Source organism: Poecilia reticulata, chromosome 13, assembly GCF_904066995.2.
Source record: "Poecilia reticulata chromosome 13, P_reticulata-male-v2, whole genome shotgun sequence".
NCBI classification, from domain to species: Eukaryota; Metazoa; Chordata; class Actinopteri; order Cyprinodontiformes; family Poeciliidae; genus Poecilia; species Poecilia reticulata.
Window position 1 is genome coordinate 11,917,766 of NC_088842.1, and position 21,914 is coordinate 11,939,679.

At 40.9% G+C, this 21,914-nt stretch overlaps 1 protein-coding gene across 2 annotated transcripts; it reads left to right on the forward strand.

The window, feature by feature from the left end:
• Positions 1-833: 833 nt before the first annotated feature.
• On the forward strand, positions 834-20,815 carry egln2 (egl-9 family hypoxia-inducible factor 2). 2 transcript variants are annotated; one of them, XM_008425726.3, is made up of 6 exons: positions 834-1,155; positions 3,050-4,450; positions 16,514-16,633; positions 16,753-16,889; positions 18,557-18,624; positions 18,704-20,815. In XM_008425726.3, exons 2-6 carry the CDS (start codon positions 3,251-3,253, stop codon positions 18,754-18,756), a joined length of 1,578 nt encoding a protein of 525 aa, XP_008423948.1. In that variant the 5' UTR covers positions 834-1,155; positions 3,050-3,250; the 3' UTR covers positions 18,757-20,815. The 2 variants fall into 2 exon arrangements, with proteins under 2 accessions (XP_008423948.1, XP_017163863.1); XM_017308374.2 differs by having other exon boundaries at positions 834-1,150.
• Positions 20,816-21,914: the final 1,099 nt, after the last annotated feature.

Genomic DNA, 21,914 nt, shown 5'->3' on the forward strand with positions numbered 1-21,914 from the left:
AAATTGGACAAAGTCCCACCGTCTGTGAAAAGCGAAGAGCTGCTGATTGTATTGTATGATTTATGCAGCGCTATTATATTACTGACGCTCAGAGGAAACCACTGCGCATGTCTTGGAGCTCCGTGTGCGAGTAAAGGTGGAGCCGATGGGTGACAACAGACACTAAGTCATGTTATTGCTTGGATTTTACGGCGCCACCTTAAGTCCCTGAATTTAAAATTTTAACGGAAAAAAGCACAACGCGATTTGGTGTCGCGTAACGAGTAACGCGACACTTTTGTAGAAATGTAGTGAAGTAGAAAGTACAGATACTGTAAAATGTAGTGGAGTAAAAGTAGAAAGTATCCATTATTAAATCTACTTAAGTAAAGTACAGATACACGAAAATTGTACTTAAGTACAGTAACGAAGTACACGTACTTCGTTACTTCCCACCACTGGTGGCAAGAGGCAGATGGGGTAAATGTATGGTCTTTCCCGGGAACCCAATCATGTAACACCCGCCACTGACTTTACAGTTCTATCTGGACTTTTATTTATTTATTCCCCAATCAAACCTACTATTAATCTGTTTTTTCACTCTACGGATGAGTTCATTATTTAACACTCTTATTTCAAAAAATGCTCTTAATGCATCATAATTCATTTCAAGTTGTCGCAATGTGTCTTTAATTTTTTTATTTTATTTTTTTTACTTTTACTTACTTTTTACATTCTGCAACAATAGCGGATAATGCTTGAGCAACTGAACATCGGCGGCAGATGCAGGTCACATGGTCTGTATGCATGCAAATGGCAGGCGGGGGTAGACATAGAGCCGTGGTAGGAGGGGGGAAGAGTACGAGGAGGACGGGGGAGGGAGGCAGACAGAAACTCGGGGAGCTCCTCGACACAACGGGGAGCGCTGGTTGTGGCTGTCGGAGGGAAGCTCGTCCGGCTCGGAGCATCCCCCTCCGTCTCCCGGTGGCGGTTTCATGTGTCAGAGCGGCGTTTGATTGCCGTCGCCACCTGGGCATTATTTATAACCGACGTAAAAATCGTATGGGACGTACCGCGGAGCCGAGCAGAGACACTCCCGGAAATAACATGCGTACTCTCAGCCTGTCACGTAGGCTCGCTGAGGATTTGCATTGCTGTATGGCTGCCGTAGGTAAGGTAAGTGTACGGTTTTCTCTGCCAGCGAGAGATTTCACATGCTTTTTTTCCCCACGTTATTACTTCTTTGTTTAGAAATTTAAAATACACTTCTTTAATAACCCCCCCCCCCCAAATTTTAAAATATTCATTTAATATTCTGCGAAATTTATTACAATCATGTATGGAGCTGTTAAGTTGGTGATTAAAACCAGACAAAGACGAAATAAATCATTTTTACGGTGGCGTCATCGAAAATCGTTTTAAATTTTATTCGTAAACTCTTTACTTTTTGAGAACAGCAGTAGTGTCAGTTGTTTTTATTCTGATGTTGTATAATCAAAGTAGAATAATGATTTTTTTTTTTGCCTTTAGTCATATTTTTTATGATTAATATACAAAATAAGACTTATACAGGGTACGACCGTGTACCCTGTATAACCACTACCACGCTTGGCATTTTGTTTTTAAACTGTTCAGATAAAATCAAAAGATATCCAAGAATACAGGCCTTTTTGTGGCACCAGTAAGGGCTCAAGGTTTCCCACCATGGCTCACTGTCAGAGCCGAATCAAGAATGTTTGGGGTCCTGTTGAGACCACACCCACCAGCCACCATTCCTAACCCCATACAAGTTATTTTTCTCTCAGTTATTTTTCTCTCGTCCTCTGCTCTGCACTCGCTGTTGTCTGTCCCCTAAAATCTTTCCTGTATTCCATTCAAAAATGCCTCCTTGTTTCAAAGCATAAAATTGTTTTGTGCACTTTTTAATGGCGAAAATATCACATTTTACGTTATAGAACGAAGGAATAAAGGGGATATTACAAGCAAGCTAACTTACTTTTACCGTAACACCAACAAATGTAGAACATTTTCCTAAGATTTGTTTTTAAGTTTTATTGCAGTATCTTTAAAAATTTGAAACATTTCTGTTATTTTGTTGTATTTCTGATTGTTGTTATTGTTAAAAAGTTATTTTATTTCTTTTGCATGAAAATCTATTTTGACGTACAACTGTAATAATTTGCTTATTAAACTTCCTATGCAGGTTATGGTTTAAATAAATTACTAACAAATATTTGAAAAACCTAAATAAGACAATTCGACTCAAATAATTGTAGTTGTGTTACATTTTGCAAATGATGCATTACAATTGATAACAATAGCAGCATTTCCCTGCTCTTACTTTAATACAACAAACAGATGACAAATCCATATTATGAACCATGAAAGATAAATAACGAAATACAATAATACTTAATTAAGTTAGCTTATAATTATAGCAAATATTTATGCTTATAGAAGTATTAAGTAATTGAAATGATGAGGATGTTTATTTGTTTAATGTATGAATGTACAGTTTTGTGTAAATTTAATATATAATGGGTATTTATTTAACTTACTGATGTACTGAATTTGTAATCTAAACTAAAGCCTAATATAAGCCTTTACAAATTTTAAATTGAAACAAAATTGAAGTTATAAGAAACACAAGTAAATAATTGTCAAGCTTTGTTTCAGTATGTATTTAGAATCCCTTATTTTACACTTTATGTGGTTCTGTACATCAAATAATTTAAGGTCATCTGACAGACCCCAACATCAGATTGCGCAACTCAATTAAAAAAACAACAACACATTTTTAGTTGAATGTTTTTAATCAGTTAATGTAATTAAATTCTTACTTGACTTAAAATTATGATCCTAAATAGTTACTATGTAAACATTTACAAATCTGAAATAAATTCCTTGTTGATGTCTTGAACTGTGGCACCTTTAACGGTTCAGACCACACAGCAACATGCATGTTGCATCACAGAAACATGGAGTTTTATTTTACTAGTGCTCTCCATAACAGATGGTCTGCACTACGCCTATATATAGACCTAAAAACGTATCGTTTTACTGTCCGCAGGTTTCCGACGCTGCCTGAATATGTTTGAAAGGCGCACCGAAACAAACGCAGAGCTGCAGAGTGACCGCTGAAATCAGAGCAGACGAAGGATTGGGGACATGATACTTGCAGCGCGCCTCTCCGAAAGAGGAAGCAGCGGCTCAGTTTTAAAATGAAGGGAGGACGTGAGGTACGTGTGCACCCAGCGGACGACGAGATCAAATGGAGAGTTTTGGGCTGAAGGAGCTCTTGAAGACAAACTCTCGCCTCGGACCAACCGTTTTTTCAGAGTCGCAGGAGAGAAGAAGCCAGCAGACAGAGATCTACAGCTCCTACCAGCCAGACATGGGTCTGAACGGTTTCTGCGCAGGGCCCACTGGGACTCAGACGGCCGCTGAGCTGCTCGCCGACATGGCCTCGCAGACGAACTCCCCGGGCATCACCAGCCCCACAAAGCAGTCCAAAAGCGGCGTCCCGCTCTACAACGGCGGGGTGGTGTCTCCGTCGGCCACCGTGGAGGCCAGCCAGGCCGAGGCTTTGGCCCACACGCCCCATAGTTACCCGGCTCAAGTGGAAGGGATGGGCGCAAAGACGGGTGGCTCCGTCTGCACTTTTAACAGCAGAGGCCTCATGATGGAGGACGGGGACAGAACTGCTCATGACATATGCTCTTTAGGAACGAGGAAAATCAACGAGGACCTGAAAGTCAGGCAAGCTCAGCAGCAGCAGAAGAGGAGGAATGGAGAGAATTGGGACGTTGGATTAGAAATCCTCAATGGCCATGTCACAGGGACGCCGGGGTTAGGATGCTCAGCAGACCCGGATTGTGGAGCAGGGGAGTCGGATTTAAAGCAGCGGAAGTTGGCTGATGGAACTGTGGCTAGCAAGTCATCCGAACCGCGCAGAGTGGCCCGAACAGTCGCCCCGCTTAGAGTCGCCGTCAACAGCAGCAGCTCTCACAACCATCCAAACTGCTCTCCTGAAAATGCCAACATGCGAAATGGACATTACGTAGCATCCCCAGACCCTGCGGCTGTACCAAGCCTGCCCTCCATCCCTGGCCTGCTGCCTCCTGCCGGGACCGCCTGGTCAGCGGAGCGCATCGCCAAGCAGTACATCATCCCCTGCATGAAGTACTACGGTATTTGTGTGAAGGATAACTTCCTCGGCAGGCAACTGGGAGATTGCGTCCTAAAGGAGGTGGAGGCGCTGAACCAGAGTGGGAAGTTCCGGGGTGGACAGCTGGTGAGCCAGGCGGACATTCCCTCCCGGAACATCCGAGGCGACCAGATCGCCTGGGTGAAGGGGCAGGAGCGAGAGTGCCAAAGCATTGGGACGCTGATGGCTCACATTGATGAGGCCATCTTGTACAGCGCTGCCAAAGGGCAGCTGGGGAACTGTGTCATCAATGGACGCACTAAGGTGAGAGACGGGTTTTTAGGAGGGTGTGGACTCTGGAGCAAGTTTAATAATCACAGGATTTCTAAAATAAAAAATAAAAAAGGTTTTCTAAAAACAAATCTTGGAAGAAAAAGAAAACTGGGTGGGGGGAAGTTACCCAACACTGATGATTACATACCATAAACATCAGAAACTATATTAATTAACAACATTACTGTCATTCAGATGCAGCATACAAACTAGAAATGCATTTAATTTCTTTAGGTACCTTTCTTTTGCCTTTTCTCTCCCTCTACTTTGGATTGCCATCTCTAGTTTTCCTTCACTCCTGAGAGCAGAACGGCGCATAGCAGCCACCTTCACAGCCAGACAGAAAGTATCAGGCGGTGTTAGTAAATTTGAACGTTCATAAATTTGTTCAAATATATATGTATAGAATCTTCATTCTGAAAGTATGGAGGCTTTCATTTTGCCTTGGCATTACATGTAGAGCAAGCTCTGATTTATCTTCTTCCTGCTATTGGTCAGACTATCGTCTTTAGTTTCCATAACATAACTGGCATGTTTTTCACGGCCACAAATGTTTCAGCTTGCTGAGGTTGAGCAAACCCTCAAAAGTCTGGCCTGGACGAGAGCAGTTCCACTGGCACCCAGGGCGAATATTATTCCCCTGCATCTCAGGATAAATACTGGCAACAAAATAACCCCTAGTGTTTGCGTGACGTCTTTTGACGTTGTTGTTTATTGGTTGGACGCCTTTTCTGCTCCGCGTTATCTCCGCCTTTGTAGCGCTGGCATGTGGGCATACGCACACAAACGAACACACTTACTCCACAGGTAGCGTGTCAGGGTGAGCCATGTGATTTTCCAGCACATGGAGACGGATAAGTCACTGTCCCCGTTTTTGTCTTCATTCCGCAGCTACCTAGAAGAAAGTTTTTAAAAAAAAGCTTATCTCCTCTGCCATCACTTTATCTCTGACAGCATTTTCTACCATCACTTTGACCACACAAACGTGATGCTTGCATGGTAGAAGGAAAACGTTCTTGTTTATTTTCCTTCCCCTTATCTGATCTCTTACTCCATGTGAGCTGCACGAAAAAGCTCGAGTGAAAACCCCCCTTTAGAAATGTCTCAGTCAGACTTTCTACTCGTGCATCAGCCTCTCTTGTAACTTCAGTTTTTAGTGCCGACTGCTTTCCAGGATCTGCTGTCGTGCTGCAAGCGAGAGACTCGCCTGCTCCCAGCTGCGCGGCGCTCGCTGTCTCGGCAGGATTCACATTGTAACACCTCCAGACAATGCGAATCAAAATTGTTTTCGTAAAAGCCTGGCAGAAAGATCAAAACCTGCTGATGTCAAGTCTTGGCCTTAGATTATTCTCCTCGCAGTGAACCATGTAAACTGTTATGTCCCATTAGGAAATGGATCCAGAAGACCTACTGGCACATGCGGTCTGGCAAGTAGGCACATTACTGCTCCCTGGGGAGAAATTAGGAAAAGGTGACACCTGAATGCGTGCAGCCAGAGGCCCATTCCCACAGCTTTTGCCTAATCAACAGGGCTACAAATGAGATGTTTAAGATAATGAGGTGAAAAGGGTATGGAGCAAAGTAATTTCTTCACCTATCTACAGTGCTAAGTGTGTTTTCTTTCTGGCCTTCCTATCTTATGCTTGTCTGTACTTCTACAGTATTTGATCTATAACCTTGTTCATCCCATGCTTACCATCGGACTTTGCCCTCAGTACATGCACGCTGCTATTTACATAAGCACGAGACAAGGGCAAGTTGGCGGCCTTTACTTCCTTGGACGTGGGATGACTTTGCTGTTTTCGGACCTGAGTCATAGTTGCTAAATGGCGGGTGTGAGGAAGCCTTTTGAGGAAGATTACTTTAAAGCACAACATGATCTTATTGCCTTTTCTTAAAACCGAAAAGTGGCATTTATTTCTGCTGCTGCTACAATAATATATAATTCAGTTATATTTAGCAACATTTATTTGTTACTTTAGTTTTTTTCTTGCCAGGGACAGATTTTTCATCTGCTTAAGATGCTTCAATAAACCAATTAGGATTAAGACTAACGACTCCGTCGGTTTACAATATTTAAGTTTATCATCAAAACTTCTTTGTTACATTTTTTTGGTTCAATACAATCAAATAAATTGAAATAATCTTTAATTTTTTTTCCTTTTGATTAAATCTTTATCAAATAACTACAGAACATTTTTTTATGTATTATATTCCTTTATGGGAGGAGTGAGGGGGAAAATGGGGTTGGAATAATTTCTGATTCTGAAACGGGTTGAAATAAGGAGGTTGACTTGTTGAGACATTAGATTTGTTAGCCAGCACGCAGTCGGCAGCTACACAGGCATATTTAATAGAGAGAGGCTGAAATGTTCTTTCTTGTTTTCACTAAATCTATCCGACAAGGCCGACTGAAGCGAAAGCTCGTCTTTCAGCGCCGTTTTATTTCTGTGCCCCATAAAGCTGGAGATAACGCTTGATGGTCGCGCCTTAAAAACTGTAGCTACAGCATGACCGAAAATGTTCTTGTGACTTTGAGGCTGTAACTTTATAGATCTTTGGTATGGCTTAATATCAGTTCTTTCTTCATTGTTTGGTAGATTAAGCACTTAAATTCCTTCCTGACTGAAATGGACATACTTGGTAAAACTGTGTGTACTATGCAGACGATGGAGACTCATACGGCTTCATCGGCCTCTGGCTTCGTTAATTTGGATTACAAATTTCTACTGTCATGTCATGTTGTTTATATACACATAGCTGCTTTCTTCGTAATGTATTCCTTCTGGCTTGTTTGGGAGAAATAACAAAGGATTCCCTTGATTAAAAACGTTGGTCTGTTAATAAGGTTACGGGGTGTGTGTGGTACAAACTGTTCCAGCTTGGCGCTTCGGACGAGTACACAACACAACGCTGAGATGATAGGTGCAGCGGTGGCATGTACACGACAGGAAGTTGTTGGAAAGGAGAGGAGGAGGATCTGGCTGGAGTGCAGTTAAGTAAAAGGTCATGGCAGCTTTTCCATCGAGCTAGCCGTCTTCTTCTTTCTTTCTTTTTTTTTTATTTGGTACCTCCCATTTCCTTCACTCTGCCATTTACTTCACTCTCTTCCTCCCCTATCTTATCAACCCCGCTTGCTTCACGCACAAAATATTTGCCTGCCGTTGCCTTGGTAACAGGCCCATACAGAGTAGAGTGGAGCGGTATGTTGTGTATGAAAGAGAGACGGAGAGGGGGGGGGAAAAATGGACTGGCTAGCGGTGGCCTGAATACGGCCTTGCCAGGGAGCGAGTTGCGTTTCTGATTCAGGACCGTGGGATGTAAACACATACGTGTAACTGACTGTAAGGTCAACCTAAGGACCGATGAGGCAGCCAGGCAACTCAGACTCTTGTGTTGTGATGGAGTGGAAAACCGTGGCACAGCGAGTCGTTTTCTAAGCAGTGGGTGGGGATGGACTGGAAGTGAGAGGCAAAGGGGGAATAGTGAGTAAAAGAGTTTAGCAAGTAGAGCGGGGGGGTGAGAGGGAGGAAGGCGATGCAGTGGAAGCTTCGGCATTATGTCAGCTACTGCACTGCGCACATAGATGGTCCCTCTCTAACGCTCGGCGGGTTCGCCTACAGGCGGCAGCTAGATGTGGTGCTGCAACCACACAGCGGCAAGCTAGCTGGAGCTTGGCTGGGTAGACCGATTATTTGTAGAGTAGAAGGACACAGCTTTGAGAAAAATGCTGTAATCATGGCTAGTATGTCAATCACAGTTCCTCTGGATGTGCGGATGGCGATAGGCTTTGTATATTTAGAGTGCTTTTCTGGACTGGACAGATGTAAAACGTGGTCGTGCCAGCAGTGCTTTAGTTTATATTTCTAGAGTTTAATAACGAAATCTAGAGTCAGATCAAACCAATTATAAAGAAAAAAAAATCAAATTTAGTTTGATGCAGGGCTGCAAAATTCAGTTTATAATGCCAGTGGGTAAAAGGTTTTACATCAGTTGCTCGTCCTGAGCTGCGATGTTCTAACAGTGGGAGGTTGATTGCATGGTACCTTATATGTTATGCATATATTAGCTTTTTATACAGTCCTCTCTGCTGGGTTGAAGTCAGGACTGTCACAATGACAAATTCTACTGGGCAGTAAAGTAAGTATTGTGATGAACTATATGATTGTTGTTTTGAAGCTGTTTTCAAGAAATATATTGATCATGGTGGAATAATAATGCAAGTCGGCCCTCTATAATACCAATGAACTTTTTTTTTGTAAAAAGCACTTAGCAGTGAAACTGGTAGGTATTTCAAATATCCAAAATAAGACGTGACAACAACCAGTAGATAAAACGGGAGTAAAACCACACACAACCGGAAGCATAAATAATACGGATTACAATAAAAAAAATTGCCCTTCAAATTAAAATGATCAGGCTCATTTAATTTATCATAGGATTAATATATTTATTGCTTATTGTGTCGGCCTTAGTTGAACTGTTAACTAAAAAAAAAAAAAGCAATATAATCCATATTTTTTCATAACCATCTGCTATGATCCAACTCCAGTTCTGCCCTCTCGAACACCACAGTCTCTTCTATCCTGCTCCATCTTAATGCGACTCACACGTAATGAGCGCTGCTGCGGCCATAGTGACACTGACTCACGGGCACGGTGCATTTTCACACCTCTTTGTGCTAAGATAACCACAGAGCGGTATCGATGTTGATTGAAATCCGTTTCCTGTTTATCTCATGATAAATATGCAGACAAAGTCGAAATGTGATGGCAGGCGTAAGTGACAACTTGTGACTGGCGATGTGTTTCGGCTGAGGCCTGACGCCCTCAGAGACGAAGCTGGCAGGTGTTAGCTCAGCTGATGTAAACCTGGGGAGGGGAATTTGAACTGATTAAACTTGAGCAGTGACTCTGAGGATTTTAATTCTGTATTTTTGGAGCAGGTTATGACTCCAGATTTCACGTTTTAGGGCATATGTTTCATTTGTGTCGCATCACAGGTACATTAGTTCACTAGTTTTTCAAATTTCATGAAGACGTTCTAATTACAATCTTTGTTTACACAGTAAGTGTACGCATCGAGAAGGTGTAATGCCCTCGCCACGCCACTAGTTGGTGCCAGGTTCTTTGAAACTAAGTGCGCATGTGTTTAAAAAAAAAAAAAGTTGAAAGCACGTTGATTCGCGTGCTTTCGCGTGCCGTTCTCCAGATACTGGGGGGAAACTGTGTGACTGTGAAGGGAGCAGTTGGAAAAAAGTTCAACATCGCTGAAACGCGTTGTTTGAGCTTTCACCGTTTCCGTAGTTCTCTAGATGAGAGCGCTGAACCTTGGCGGAGCGGAGTGGTGAAGAGTCGCTGGGGGAACCAGATCTGATGGGGAAACACAAATTGTAGTAACACCAGCATTGTCAGTAGTTTCTTCTTCTGTGGATTATAGGAAGCAGCTATGTTTGGCGTCATACTACGCATGAGCTGGGGATTCCCTGACAGAAAAGATCCATTTATTCTGTTTACAAGACAACGGACACCTGTACGTTTCAGAAACATTGCCTTCTGGAACCCGTTCTCAAACTGTGCCGTTGTCAGAGAAAACATTCAGTGGTTTCATGTAAATGTACACTACAAACACAACAAAACTTTTCTGTTTTCACCAGAAACTGTTGTCGTGTAAACGGGGCCTAATTTAACAATCCTCAGACTTTTCAACTGAGAATTTCTGAGAACACCAGTACACTGTTTGCTCTTACTGCACGTAACAGAGAGACTAATGTCAGGCACTGCACATTCTTCGCTGCCATGCTTGTTTATTGTCTCTTTGTTCAGTTGACTGGCCTTTTTCTCCAGCTGTCGACCGGACCGGACGAGGGATGTTACGGTTCGCGCAGAAAAACCGGCTATTCAGTGGTGCCGAAGTCAAACCACATTTGCGCGGTGGAGCTTTTTTTTTACATGTGAAAACACGGTTTGAAAACGTCTTTGGGAGCTGGCGGAGGCTCCGAAACGCGTTGGTAGAAAACGCTAATAAGTAAACCAGAAATCGGTAACAGCCCAGCTAAGGCCGGACTGGTGCTTCTCCAGTTCTCAGTGACAAATCCCTCTGCCTTCATATTTTGTCTCGCTGCTTTCACAGCACATTTCACAGCAAAGATCCTGTGACATACTGTGATCCCACTGCAATATTTTCTGACTTTCCTAAATTAGCATAGCTCAACAATTATGGAACCCCGTGAGCCAAGACCCTTGTTTTAGAGGAGTCGATGTCTTGTTGATTATAATTGAAAGGACAATTTAAAACAGAATCTGATAGGCAAGCTGTTTTATTCATATCTTACTTTCTTTTCATCTCAATTAAGTAATTAAACACACTTAAGGCATCATTTATGAGTTTTCCCTGGAGAAAGCCTTTGTCATGCTGAGTTAATACCAAAACCATCAAGGTTTTGCAGCTCCAGGCAAATTCAGTTTAGTTTGAACAAAAGAGGAAGGGCTCCTTAGATTGTAAAAGATGCTTACTTTTGCTCCAGCTGGAGAAAAATCTGGCCACTCTGGCATTTTGCTTAAATGGGCTTTGAAGTTTTGGAACAGCGTGCGAAAACATGCATTTTATTTTTTTAATAAGTCTCCTACTAAATATCCCTTCATACTGCTGACTGACTCATGCCCAATTCTGCTGATGAAAGACGTTACTTCTTCTAAGAGGCAGAACACACAGCTGTTTTTTCTGCCAGGATTTAGCTTTAGCTCAGGTAAAGTTTCCTTGTGCTTCATTTGCGCTGTGCACAGTAAATGGTAACGATGCACTTGAAAAGTCAGATAAAGGAGATTTGAAGCGACGCTCGGTGCTGTACAGTACGGCAACGGAGGTGACTGTAAAGATAACGAGTCGCCATGCGGTGCAGCGCATTCAGCGCCTAATGCGCCGACGTGTCGCAACCTTTCCACAGTAGCATTTGTGGAGCGTCGGACGCAGCGTGGTGCAGGTTAAAAACGCCAAACGCACGGTTACCTGCAGTCACCCTGAAATGTTTTAAGCTTCCAAGTTATCCCAATCTGTGCTCAACCTCTCTCACGCAATCGTAGCTCAGGCCTGTATTTGTTCAGCCTTATCAAGCCCCTCTCGGCTCTCTCTGCCGTCATTCGTCTTATCTGGATAAGCACTCACCACTGGCCACTCTCTTCCAGCACAGCAGGTTCTGCCTGCTTTGCCGACACTACGTTTAGTATTGTTGTTGTTTTTTTTTTGTTTTTCCTTTTCCTGTCGTGCCAACGGACGGGAGCTCTGGTGTTGGCGTTAAAAGGTTGTACCTGCCAAGACAGGTGGTAATTTATGCTCAAACTTGACGTGGGCACAGCTCTCAGCAGACATAAGTCAGGAAGGAAGCAGCAGCAGCAGCAGCAAAGGGCAGACAGGATGCACTATTTCAGGCTCTGTGAATGGTTATTTGACAGAAAAGACAAGATAAAAAAAGAAATGCATAAAGCTTCCTTTTTTTTATTGTTTACAGTGTGTTTTAGATTCACTGAAAGGTTTTGGCTGAGTTGTCTGTGGTGTATTTATTGTTGAAGGGAACTCCAGCTGTTCCATTTGCAATTAAATACTTGTTGGCAGAAATAGATTGACTTAAATGTACATGTTCTAGAAAAATACACCACATTGTTTGTTGTTTGCTAAACAAAACGTAGATTGTGGTCATTCTCAGTAAATGGTTGGACAAAAAATATTATAATAAACTGAGAGAATCTCAATTGTGCCAACATATCTATCACAGAACAAAACACACTCTGAGTATTTGTATCAGAATTTTCTGGCTGATATTTGAAGCACATATCATCAGAAGATAAAGGAAGAAGCTCCAAATTCTTTCTTGCCTTCCTGGTCACTAATTATTTATATTAGGCATGAAACCATTTACTATTTTAAAAACAAAGACCACATTGCTGCTAACTTGGCTCTGTTTTTTTAGCATCTTTTATCAGTGACTAGTGCAGCTGGCAGTAATGAAACACTTACTAAATGCACCATAACGCTGAGATTTTAGAAAAAGATCAAGCATTTCCAAATCTATCATGTTTCATAGCAGGTTAGAGAGTGTTGAAAAGAAAATTCATAACTATTACAACAGATGATTTATTCCTCCCTTTAACAGTCAGAGATTGAGAGCTGAAAGGACAAACCACAAGCTTCCTGGTATCTGATGAAAAAGTCTTGCTCTCTCTCGCTCTTTCACAGCCTGTACAAGAAAATAAGGTTTTCTTATTTGAAATGGCTTCTTACGTCTCTTTGCTTCCCCTGACTTAGTTTTTAAACAGCCCACTGTCTCCTTCACTCAGTTACGATCTCCAACACGTAGTTTAAAAACCAAGTCGGTCACAACTCAGTTAAGTCTGTCAAGCTACAGAAAAAGAAATCCTCCAATTCTGGACACCAACTGGTTTCTCAGCACGTCTTCGGTAGATTTTAATTATCTCTGTGGAGCACACAAACTGAACGGGTTCATGTTTGCACAGAAGGGCACGTTTCCCCACTTGATAGCGGCTCCGTATCAGTTTTGTACGTTGGATCGTGGGGAAAAAGTGACATCTGAACTTGAAAGTGGCAGCACTGTCTAAAGTCAAACCCCTTAATTTTCTTGCCACTACTTGTCTTTCTGTTGCAACGCCGGTATGAGGGTGTGCTGACAGATTTCTTCAGTAATTGCTGTAATAATTTTTTTTTTTTAAAAGACAACTCCCGATGTTGTCTGCATTTTTAATCTATAAGCACCAACGGTTTGATTACAAGTGCTGAAATATACACAATCTGTAGAGAAAATGCATTTAAAGACATTTTCCAGTGACTGTTATGTAAGCTGCCAGCAAAAACAGGAACAGCCATTTCTAAACATCTCTCCATAATGTCATTATCATTAGCCAAAAGTCCCAAAGGGTCACTCTAAGGCGGCTGTAATTGACATAATTTACAAAAGCAACATAAGTGCGGCCCCTCCATCTTTGAATTCAAAGTTCTTGGATTCCTCGCTGATGTAACGTAGGTCATTTAGATTATTTTTTTAAGTAAACTGCTTAAAAACAATAATAAACTGAAAGTTGACAAATGCGGCAACTAACTGACACTGCAAGTCCAAATAGGCAGCGAAATTACATGAGTTAGAGTTCCTGAAGAGAGGTAGGAGGCTGAAAAGAGACAAAAAGTTAGAACGATTTACATTTTAGTGAAATGTGATGTACGCACAAGAACGACGTGAGGTTTCCTGTTGCAGATAAGTAGATTTAGACTAGACAATGCATTGAATTGAAATAGTCATAGCACAATAAGTGCAAAGTACTCCTTGGATGCAATATTTAATTTTGGTATTATTATTGAATGTCTCTTTTGGGATCAAAGAAGTATTTCTGAATTTTAATTGAATTGAATTTGGTAGGCTGATACAGGCAGATTTAAAATATATTCAAATTTATTGAGAAGTTGTTTTTTAATTTTACAAAGTTAAGCATATTATGTATTCAAGCCTGTGTCGCTGTTAATTATGACAATTTTCTGTTTGCAGCTAATTTCCTAACAAAGAAATGAGGGGCAAATTAATCATATATTTAATACCTGCTTAAAGGTTATTTTCACAACCTGCGTTTAAGAAGACAAGCCTCATCAGAGAACGTCTTCAATTTACAGAGATGTTCATGTGTATTTCAGGTGCCATGAATTCATACTCTGGGTGGCAATAATCAGCTCCTCGCATGAATATGCAGTGATTGTAAAGAATCAGCTGAAAAATTCTGATCCGTCCATCTCTCCTTATTATAGGTCGCTACAGATGAGCAAATACAAATTTTTGCCCATCAGAGAAACATGAAAGAAACACCTGTTTGCCACCGGTGCTCTCGTAAAAACTATCCTGAATTTCTGAGACAGTTTACATATCTTTCACGAGTGGCATTTTGCAAGATGAGAAATATGTCAGGGTTCATTCAGCTGCTTTCCCAGCTCAGAAACGATCTGCAGATACAGAATGCATTCTCTCAAACAATGGCTTCACGCTGGTATTTCCCCCCCTCTTGACGTCCCGGCGTTGGGAGGCCGTCGGGGGGCCGGAGCGCACCGCTTTCTCTGGGGACCCGGAGAGGAACTGAGACTTGCGTGAAAAGCTTGTTTGGGGTCGATGCGCATTCCAGACAAGAGTCACCACGAGACTCGAGTCTGTAAATGTAGTGGAAGTCAAGTGACGGCGGTGCGTGCGCGCCACGGCTGTGTGATCTAATGGAACATGCTCGTGTTTCAGGCCCTCGGTAAATACTGTGCAAGCTGTTTCCTCGGACTGAAAGAAGCCTCTAGGTTCTTGGAACAACTAGAGTGAGACTGAAATATTATGTTCCCAAGGAAAGCGTGGAGTCGGTGCATCACCTCAGCTTGACCGATTCGCCATCAGTCTTGACCAGCCGGTTCTGCACCGCTGCGGTATTGATTTAGCCGTTAGGTAAGACAGTTGCACTTGTCCCCGTTTGTTTTTCCACCGCTCAGATAAAGGCGATGGCTTCTGAGGCGTTTTCAGTGAGCGTGTGTGTGTGTCGCCTTCCTCTCATTCACAGCCAAGCGAGTTTGGGTTGTGCTCTACTTAGCCGCCCATTGTCGGCCCTCATTAGCAGCTCACGCCCGCAGCCAGAGCTCATTAACCTCTGCAGGTTTTCACTGCTTCAACCGGCAAGAGGAACGTCGGGAGCAGGCCGAAAACGAACGCCCAAACTTTTGAAGACTTGAAACGGTTGCTTTTAAGAGCGACTACATTGCGGGCGACGTCCTCTCATCGTTGACTGATGTGTCAGGTGTCGCCTTTATGTCAGGAAGCTGCATCGTTTTGTTCAAGTGAAGTTAATTGGTGATACCTATTCGTCTACGCCGCCTGTCCTTCAGTATTTGACTCAGGTTTGAGTTCAAGTATTCACACGAGAAATTGAGCGCTCCTTTAGGAATGAAAATCAAATGAAAACAGAGTTAATATTCATTGTGTGAGCGAGTTATTTTTTTTTATACTTAGAAAAAAAAAGTGTGACACAATTAACTCAACACATATAGAACTAGACCTTATGATGTGTTTTGAGTTTCAGTTCTTGCAGTAAAATGCAAGAAATAAAGTATTTCTTTGCTTGTGAGGAAACTGATATTGAACAAAAACACAATTACATGTACAAAAAGGGAGATTATGATTGTTGTTGAGGTGGTAAAATATTCACAGTTGAGTAGGTTTTTTTTTTTAACTAAAAGTAGAGATTTTTTTCGTTCAGTTTTGTGGCCAATAACCATTTATGAAGCTTGTCTTGCTGACACAGATTGCAGCACATTTTCACACATTAATCTTTTAATGTTAGAAGCTGAGACGTCACAATATGCATTCTAAACTTGCATTCTTGTCTGTGGAAAATAGGGTTTTAGTATTTTCAGTCCGAGGCCACATAAGTGTTGAGTTCTCGTTTTCAATTGGCTTTAGCATCTCCAGGTGATTAGCACAACTAGACTTTCAAAAGCATCATTTCAGGGGACGTACATCTTTTATCTAATGCTGAGATTAAAAAAATAAAATAAAAATAATATAAACATTCCCAAATCCACTATCCATAGTGACAAAGGTTGGAAGCTCAAACACATAAAACATGTTCTCCCTTCCTGTTACCTGCTGAACGTTTTGCTCTCACTCACTCTCTCACAGGACTGCAGAAATGTATTGGCATGTCAAGGAAAATAGTTTGAACGGCCACTCAGGTCTCGTGTTTTCTCAGTCCTCACAATCTTACAGACAATGACAATAGCAACTCCCACACCGAAGAGTGGTGCTGTTAGTTTAAACATGTTGCACATGTGGGTTCAATGATCAGGAACAGGAAGGATTTTAGATTTTTGTGGTCAACCTGTCATGTCCAGCGTTGATTAATAAGGGCTTTGTCTTTTGCATATTCTGCTAAAACTCTTGGCATGTTTGTATGTGATGATGAAGCTGTTGTTATTGTACCGAAATGCATAAGATTTAATTATTTTTTGTTGTTTTTTTTCTTTTTGTCTTAGGCCATGGTTGCTTGTTATCCAGGGAATGGGGCTGGATATGTCCGCCATGTTGATAACCCGAACGGCGATGGACGCTGCCTCACATGCATCTACTATCTAAACAAGAACTGGGACGTTAAGGTGCTTTGATTATTATCTTTTTTTCTAACATTTTTCTCACTTACTTGAAATCTTATATTCTTGACTTGCACATGTCCCCTGCAGACATGTGACTAATCTGTGCACATTTGTCTTTGTAGACACACGGCGGTTTGTTGCAGATCTACCCCGAGGGCAAAAACGTGGTGGCTAATATCGAGCCTTTGTTCGACCGGCTGCTCATCTTCTGGTCTGACCGCAGAAACCCACATGAAGTCAAGCCATCTTACGCCACTCGGTTAGTGACAGCAAATATGCGGGGAAAAAAAAGTGAATTTATTTTTTTCACATTGATCCTGCTGTGTAAATTCTAATTTAATTAAATCTAAAACAGAATCTTTAGCTCAGTTTTCTGTCGTTGACCCTCTGAGCTCCTGGGTTTTGCCAATCACCCTTCAATTGTTGTCGTTTCAATTTGTCAAAACGTGACGGCTGTAAAATAAACCTCATAATTGCGTTGTGAGATTAGAGTTAGCAACCGTTTACTTTGCGCCGATACTGACATGCGATAGACCCGCTCTGCGCATAAACACGCCAGTGTCAACAGGGGGTTTATTTACATCGTTGCATAAATTAGTTTTGTCCTTGGAGATCACGTGAAACCTCCTCTCCAGCCGGTTCGGCTGGGGGGTGGGGGGGGGGGGGCAGCGAGGTGGGGCCAGAGGCAGGAAGTATATGTTTCCTGAGAAGGTCGGTGGGAGGGAGAGGAGAGGAAGGTTCGATGGCAGGACTCGTGCTGAAGAGGCGCACACATGAGAGACAGGAATAAACAACAAAGCCCCACAGGAGAGATGAGAAACCGTAGAAATTAACCTTGTGCTGCCTGAGACGTCCTTTTGCCAGGACGGTCGCTCCAAAGTGGTTTGAGTTTGTTGTCTTTGTGATAATTGAACTTGTTTTTAGCAATGTTCACAATGTTGTTGTTTTTTTTTTGTTTTATTACGTTTTATTGTTGTTTTAGTGGATTTTTCTTGTAGAAGACGGTTTTGAGATAAAGTTCATGTAAAGGGAAATGTGCTGAACGTGAACTGTTTCTTCACATCGTATTTCTGAGTTGGACCAGATTGTTTATCAAACACATCGAATCTGGAATTTCAAAACAGAATTTCACTAATATTTGAAACGAAAAGAAAATGATTACAATGTTGGGATTTCAAACTGTTTGTTCCGTCTTTTGTTGGCGATTAGCATGAATAGCAAAACATCAGTCTCCCCATGTACTTATATTCTAGATAATGAATAGATCTGTACCTTAACTCTGAGGTTTACAAAAAGCAGCTAACACTTTCATAATTGGCAGAGATTAACAGATGAAAAGGATAAAGCAGATCTGATGATGTCTGCTGAAACTTTTGCTCTCTCTCGTTGAATGAAACCTAATCACGTTGAAGAAAGTAGTTCCTGGAAATACATTTTGCATGCATTTAAATAAAAGTAAATCTACAATACTAGATGTCATTTTGACTTTCTATAAAGTTATGTAGCACTTCACTGCCCAATATTTTAACAACTCCAATTCTAAATGTCAAATGAAAGGTCAAAGGGAAATTAAGTATTAATTAGGTCTTAATTTGACTTATGTAAAGTTTTCTACCAGTAAAATTTTCAATGCTCTTGGATGGTAATAATTTGCATTAAATGGGTCGTGGTTGTTTTAGCTCTTTTATTAAAATGTTGGTTTGATTTTACAAATAAACGATGCTGTGATTGCTGTCTATTATTGCAGGTTAGATACTAACTCCAGAACACTACTCCACACAACCCTCTTAAAACAAACTATGATTTTTAATATAAATGTCTCAAAATATACAACAATGAATTAGGATAAATAAACCAATATGACGTTTTAATGTGAACTCAATGTGTTTTAGCATTTATTTACACATAAATTTATTTCGTAACCAGGTATGCTATCACAGTCTGGTACTTTGATGCCAAAGAGAGGTCAGAGGCTAAAGAGAAGTACAAACTGGGTAAGCTTCCTCATATCAGTTTGGTAAAATATAATGTTGCTATTTACTAATATTTCACTTTTTTATTATTTATTCACAGCAACAGGACAGAAGGGCATTCAAGTGCCTGTCACTCAAAACAGCAGGTCATAAAAAAAAAAAACTCTCCCAAGTGTCCAGAGACCGCTCTCAAAGTATTACGTGCCTTCCTCTACCGCTAACGGACACTACGATCACAAAGGGAGGCTCGGTAAAACTTTCAGCAGGCGTCCAGCTGCTTGAGTCACACGGCGAGCCGCAGGGTGAGGATCGGGCTGCTGATCAAACACCTGGCAGAAACAACAGGAACACAGAGGACCGGCTCGTACGCCAATGGTGGGTTCAGAAGATATGAGACTGGACGACAAAAAAAAAAACAAAGAAAGAAAGACTTGGACATCTCGAAAGGCGCCCCCACTACAAAACAAAATGACTGACTCTGTTGTTTTTTCGTTGCAGTTCTGCTTCTTCAGTTATCAGAGATGTTGTGATTTTTTGACATATCGATGAAAGAGCATTGAAATCTAAGTCCTAAGTTCCTTTATCTCAGTTGTGTGCGACGGTGGCCTCTTGCCTCTCGGCAGAGTGTGTGTGTGTGCGTGCGTGCGTGTGTGTGTAACAAGAAATTAAGGCTGAATATTGACGTCAGACTCAACATTTCAGATTGGTGCATGAGGACAGCAGTTTTATTCTCCACAAGTGCATCTCAATCAGTTAAAATAATTAGATTCAGAACTTGAACCCCATTTTGCAGATTTCTTAATGTATTTATTTCATAGTCCTCTCCAGGCTGCAGTTGTCCCTGTGGCTTGTGAAACATTTTCCTTCCACTCAACTTTCCATTAATATGGTTTAAATAGTGCATACGGACTTCTAAAGGGCCTTAGCTTCACAGTTCTCTCAAGTCTGCAGTTCTTCCTGATGCTTGTGCAAAATTGCTTCCATTCAACTTTATATGGTTTGAAACGGCACAGTATGAACAGCCAACTCCTTTAGCAGTGACTTTAAGTAAAAAGTCACTAAGTCACTGCTAAAGTCACTTTTTATTTAAAGTCGCCTTAAATAAAAAGTGACTTTACTGTTTTTTTATTGTGAGTGTCGATGGCTGTTTGCTGAAAAACTACTGTCAAGTCAGCAGTTTCTTTTGTGCACTTGATTCTACCAAAGTTTTACCTTCCACTCAACTTTCCAGAAATATGCTTTGACAAGTGATGTTATATTTCAATTTTCTGAGAACCTGAATTGCAAGTTTTCTTTCGCCACAATCATCTAAATGAACTGAGACACGGTAAAAATGTACCAACGTGTGCAAGGAATCTGTATAAAATGAATATCGCTTCTTGAATTGAATTACTGAAAGAAGAAAACCTTTCAATGTGTTTCCTAATTAACTGAGATGCACCTGCAGAACACATCAAGTAGACAAACTTTTCCAGGACGTTTTGCTTTTCGTAGCTCAGAATTAATTTTTCCATCCAGACTCATAAATGCAGCTGGACGTAACGCCCAGGAATCCAGAGTGAATAATATAACTTGGAGGATTTGTTGTTGATTAGCGTGTTGATCTCTGCACAGCTCACACCTGAGACAAGAGGCTGTTCTGCTAACGGTAAATGAGATGGGGGGGGAGGGGGGAATTTGAACAAGTCGGCTGAGTGTGTTTATGTTGCCTTTCTATGTGTTCATACCAAGATGGACCAGAGTGGAACAAATCTGCCCGAGAAATTCCCCCCAGAGAAAAAGGACAACGTGACTTTACTCTTATGACTGAAAATCTGATGGTCTCTAAACTTAAGACAATTGGAGTTTAAAGCACAGATATATATTTTTTTTTTACAACTAAACACTGTGGGTGAAATATTTGCCCGCTCACATGTGGGACTGAGTATTTCTGAGTGTATGTGTGTGTGACGATTTCCACTGGCCCCGAAGAGGTATTGTCTCAAGTGGGTTTTTTTTGTTTGTTTTTTGCTTGATTGGTTGAACAGAAGGTTATTTGAAAAAAAAAAAAGAAAAGCACTTTATTGTTTAAATAAATGCCATGTGTGAATGATAGAAATAGTGTAAAGATTTAGGTTAATGCCTTTTAATGCTGTGGATGATATGGTATTCGAATGCAATACAAACTTCAACAGTGAGTTCAAATAAATGTTTTGCCTTGTTTTGAAGTAAAGCGTGTTTTGTTTTGTTTTTTCTACTTAAACTGCTGTTGATTTGCTAGAAGAGGGAAATCGGACAAGCTTAAAAGTTTAATGTGACAATAAATAAGCTAATTTATTTTAGATTAAATACTTAATCATCTAATATTGTGTCATAGCTACCAATGCAGGTTGCTATGACACCTGTATGGTATACAGATATTTTATCTATAGAGTTGGAATACTAGTGAAATTTATCTGGAAATATGACCATTTTTAGTTTGCAAAATAATCTTTTAGAATTATTTATAAACTAACCAACAATTGACTATGTATTTTAGGGTTTTAGTACATAAAATAAGTTTTACGAAGAATACATTTTTAGCCATAATGCAACAAGCATTAAGATACACCTCAAAAATGGGCCTTACAAAGATGGAATAGTACTTACTTTTTGATGTGGACTTATTTTCATAAATCCTGGTTCTGCATTTTTTTTGTGTTTTCGTTCTGTACTAAGAGGCGGGGTGAGGGGAAGTTAGATTGTTTTTTTTTTATTTGTTCATTTTCAGTCAGCAAATAAACAAGGTTGCTCTCTGAAGTCTGAGATTATGGACAAACTCTTTCTACCTTCTCAATTCAGCTCAAAAATGTCAAGAACACAACAGCAGTTGACTCAAATGCTACTTTACATTTGCGCGCAGGGGCGGATCGAAAAAAAATATTTATGGGGTGGCAAGAGGGTGGCAGGGATATTTTCAGGGGTGGCAGCAAATGCCAGTATATGTGTGTGTGTGTATGTATGTGTATATATATATATATATATATATATATATATATATATATATATATATATATATATATATATATATATATATACATACATACATACAGGGGTGAAAGTAGTTTTAAATTCAAAGAAATATATATATACATATTACTTCTATGTGCTGTGGAGTTTCTGTGCTGATAATTTTTTGCAAAGCAATAAAAGCTGGTAGCTCTTGAATTGCTACAAAATAAAGCTGTATTTCCTTCAGTTCACTGGCTGCAATGTTGACACCTTGAGTTGCCATGAGACCTAAACTCTGAACATCATTGCATGGAGTGATCCTAACTTTCCATGTCTGGCAT

Bases quoted from the DNA above. Each gene is read 5' to 3' on its own strand.
- egln2 (XM_008425726.3), top strand. From the start codon at position 3,251: ATGGAGAGTTTTGGGCTGAAGGAGCTCTTGAAGACAAACTCTCGCCTC. The intron at 4,451-16,513 runs GTGAGAGACGGG...TTTTTGTCTTAG, and splicing joins TCATCAATGGACGCACTAAG to GCCATGGTTGCTTGTTATCC. The intron at 16,890-18,556 runs GTTAGTGACAGC...TTTCGTAACCAG, and splicing joins AAGCCATCTTACGCCACTCG to GTATGCTATCACAGTCTGGT.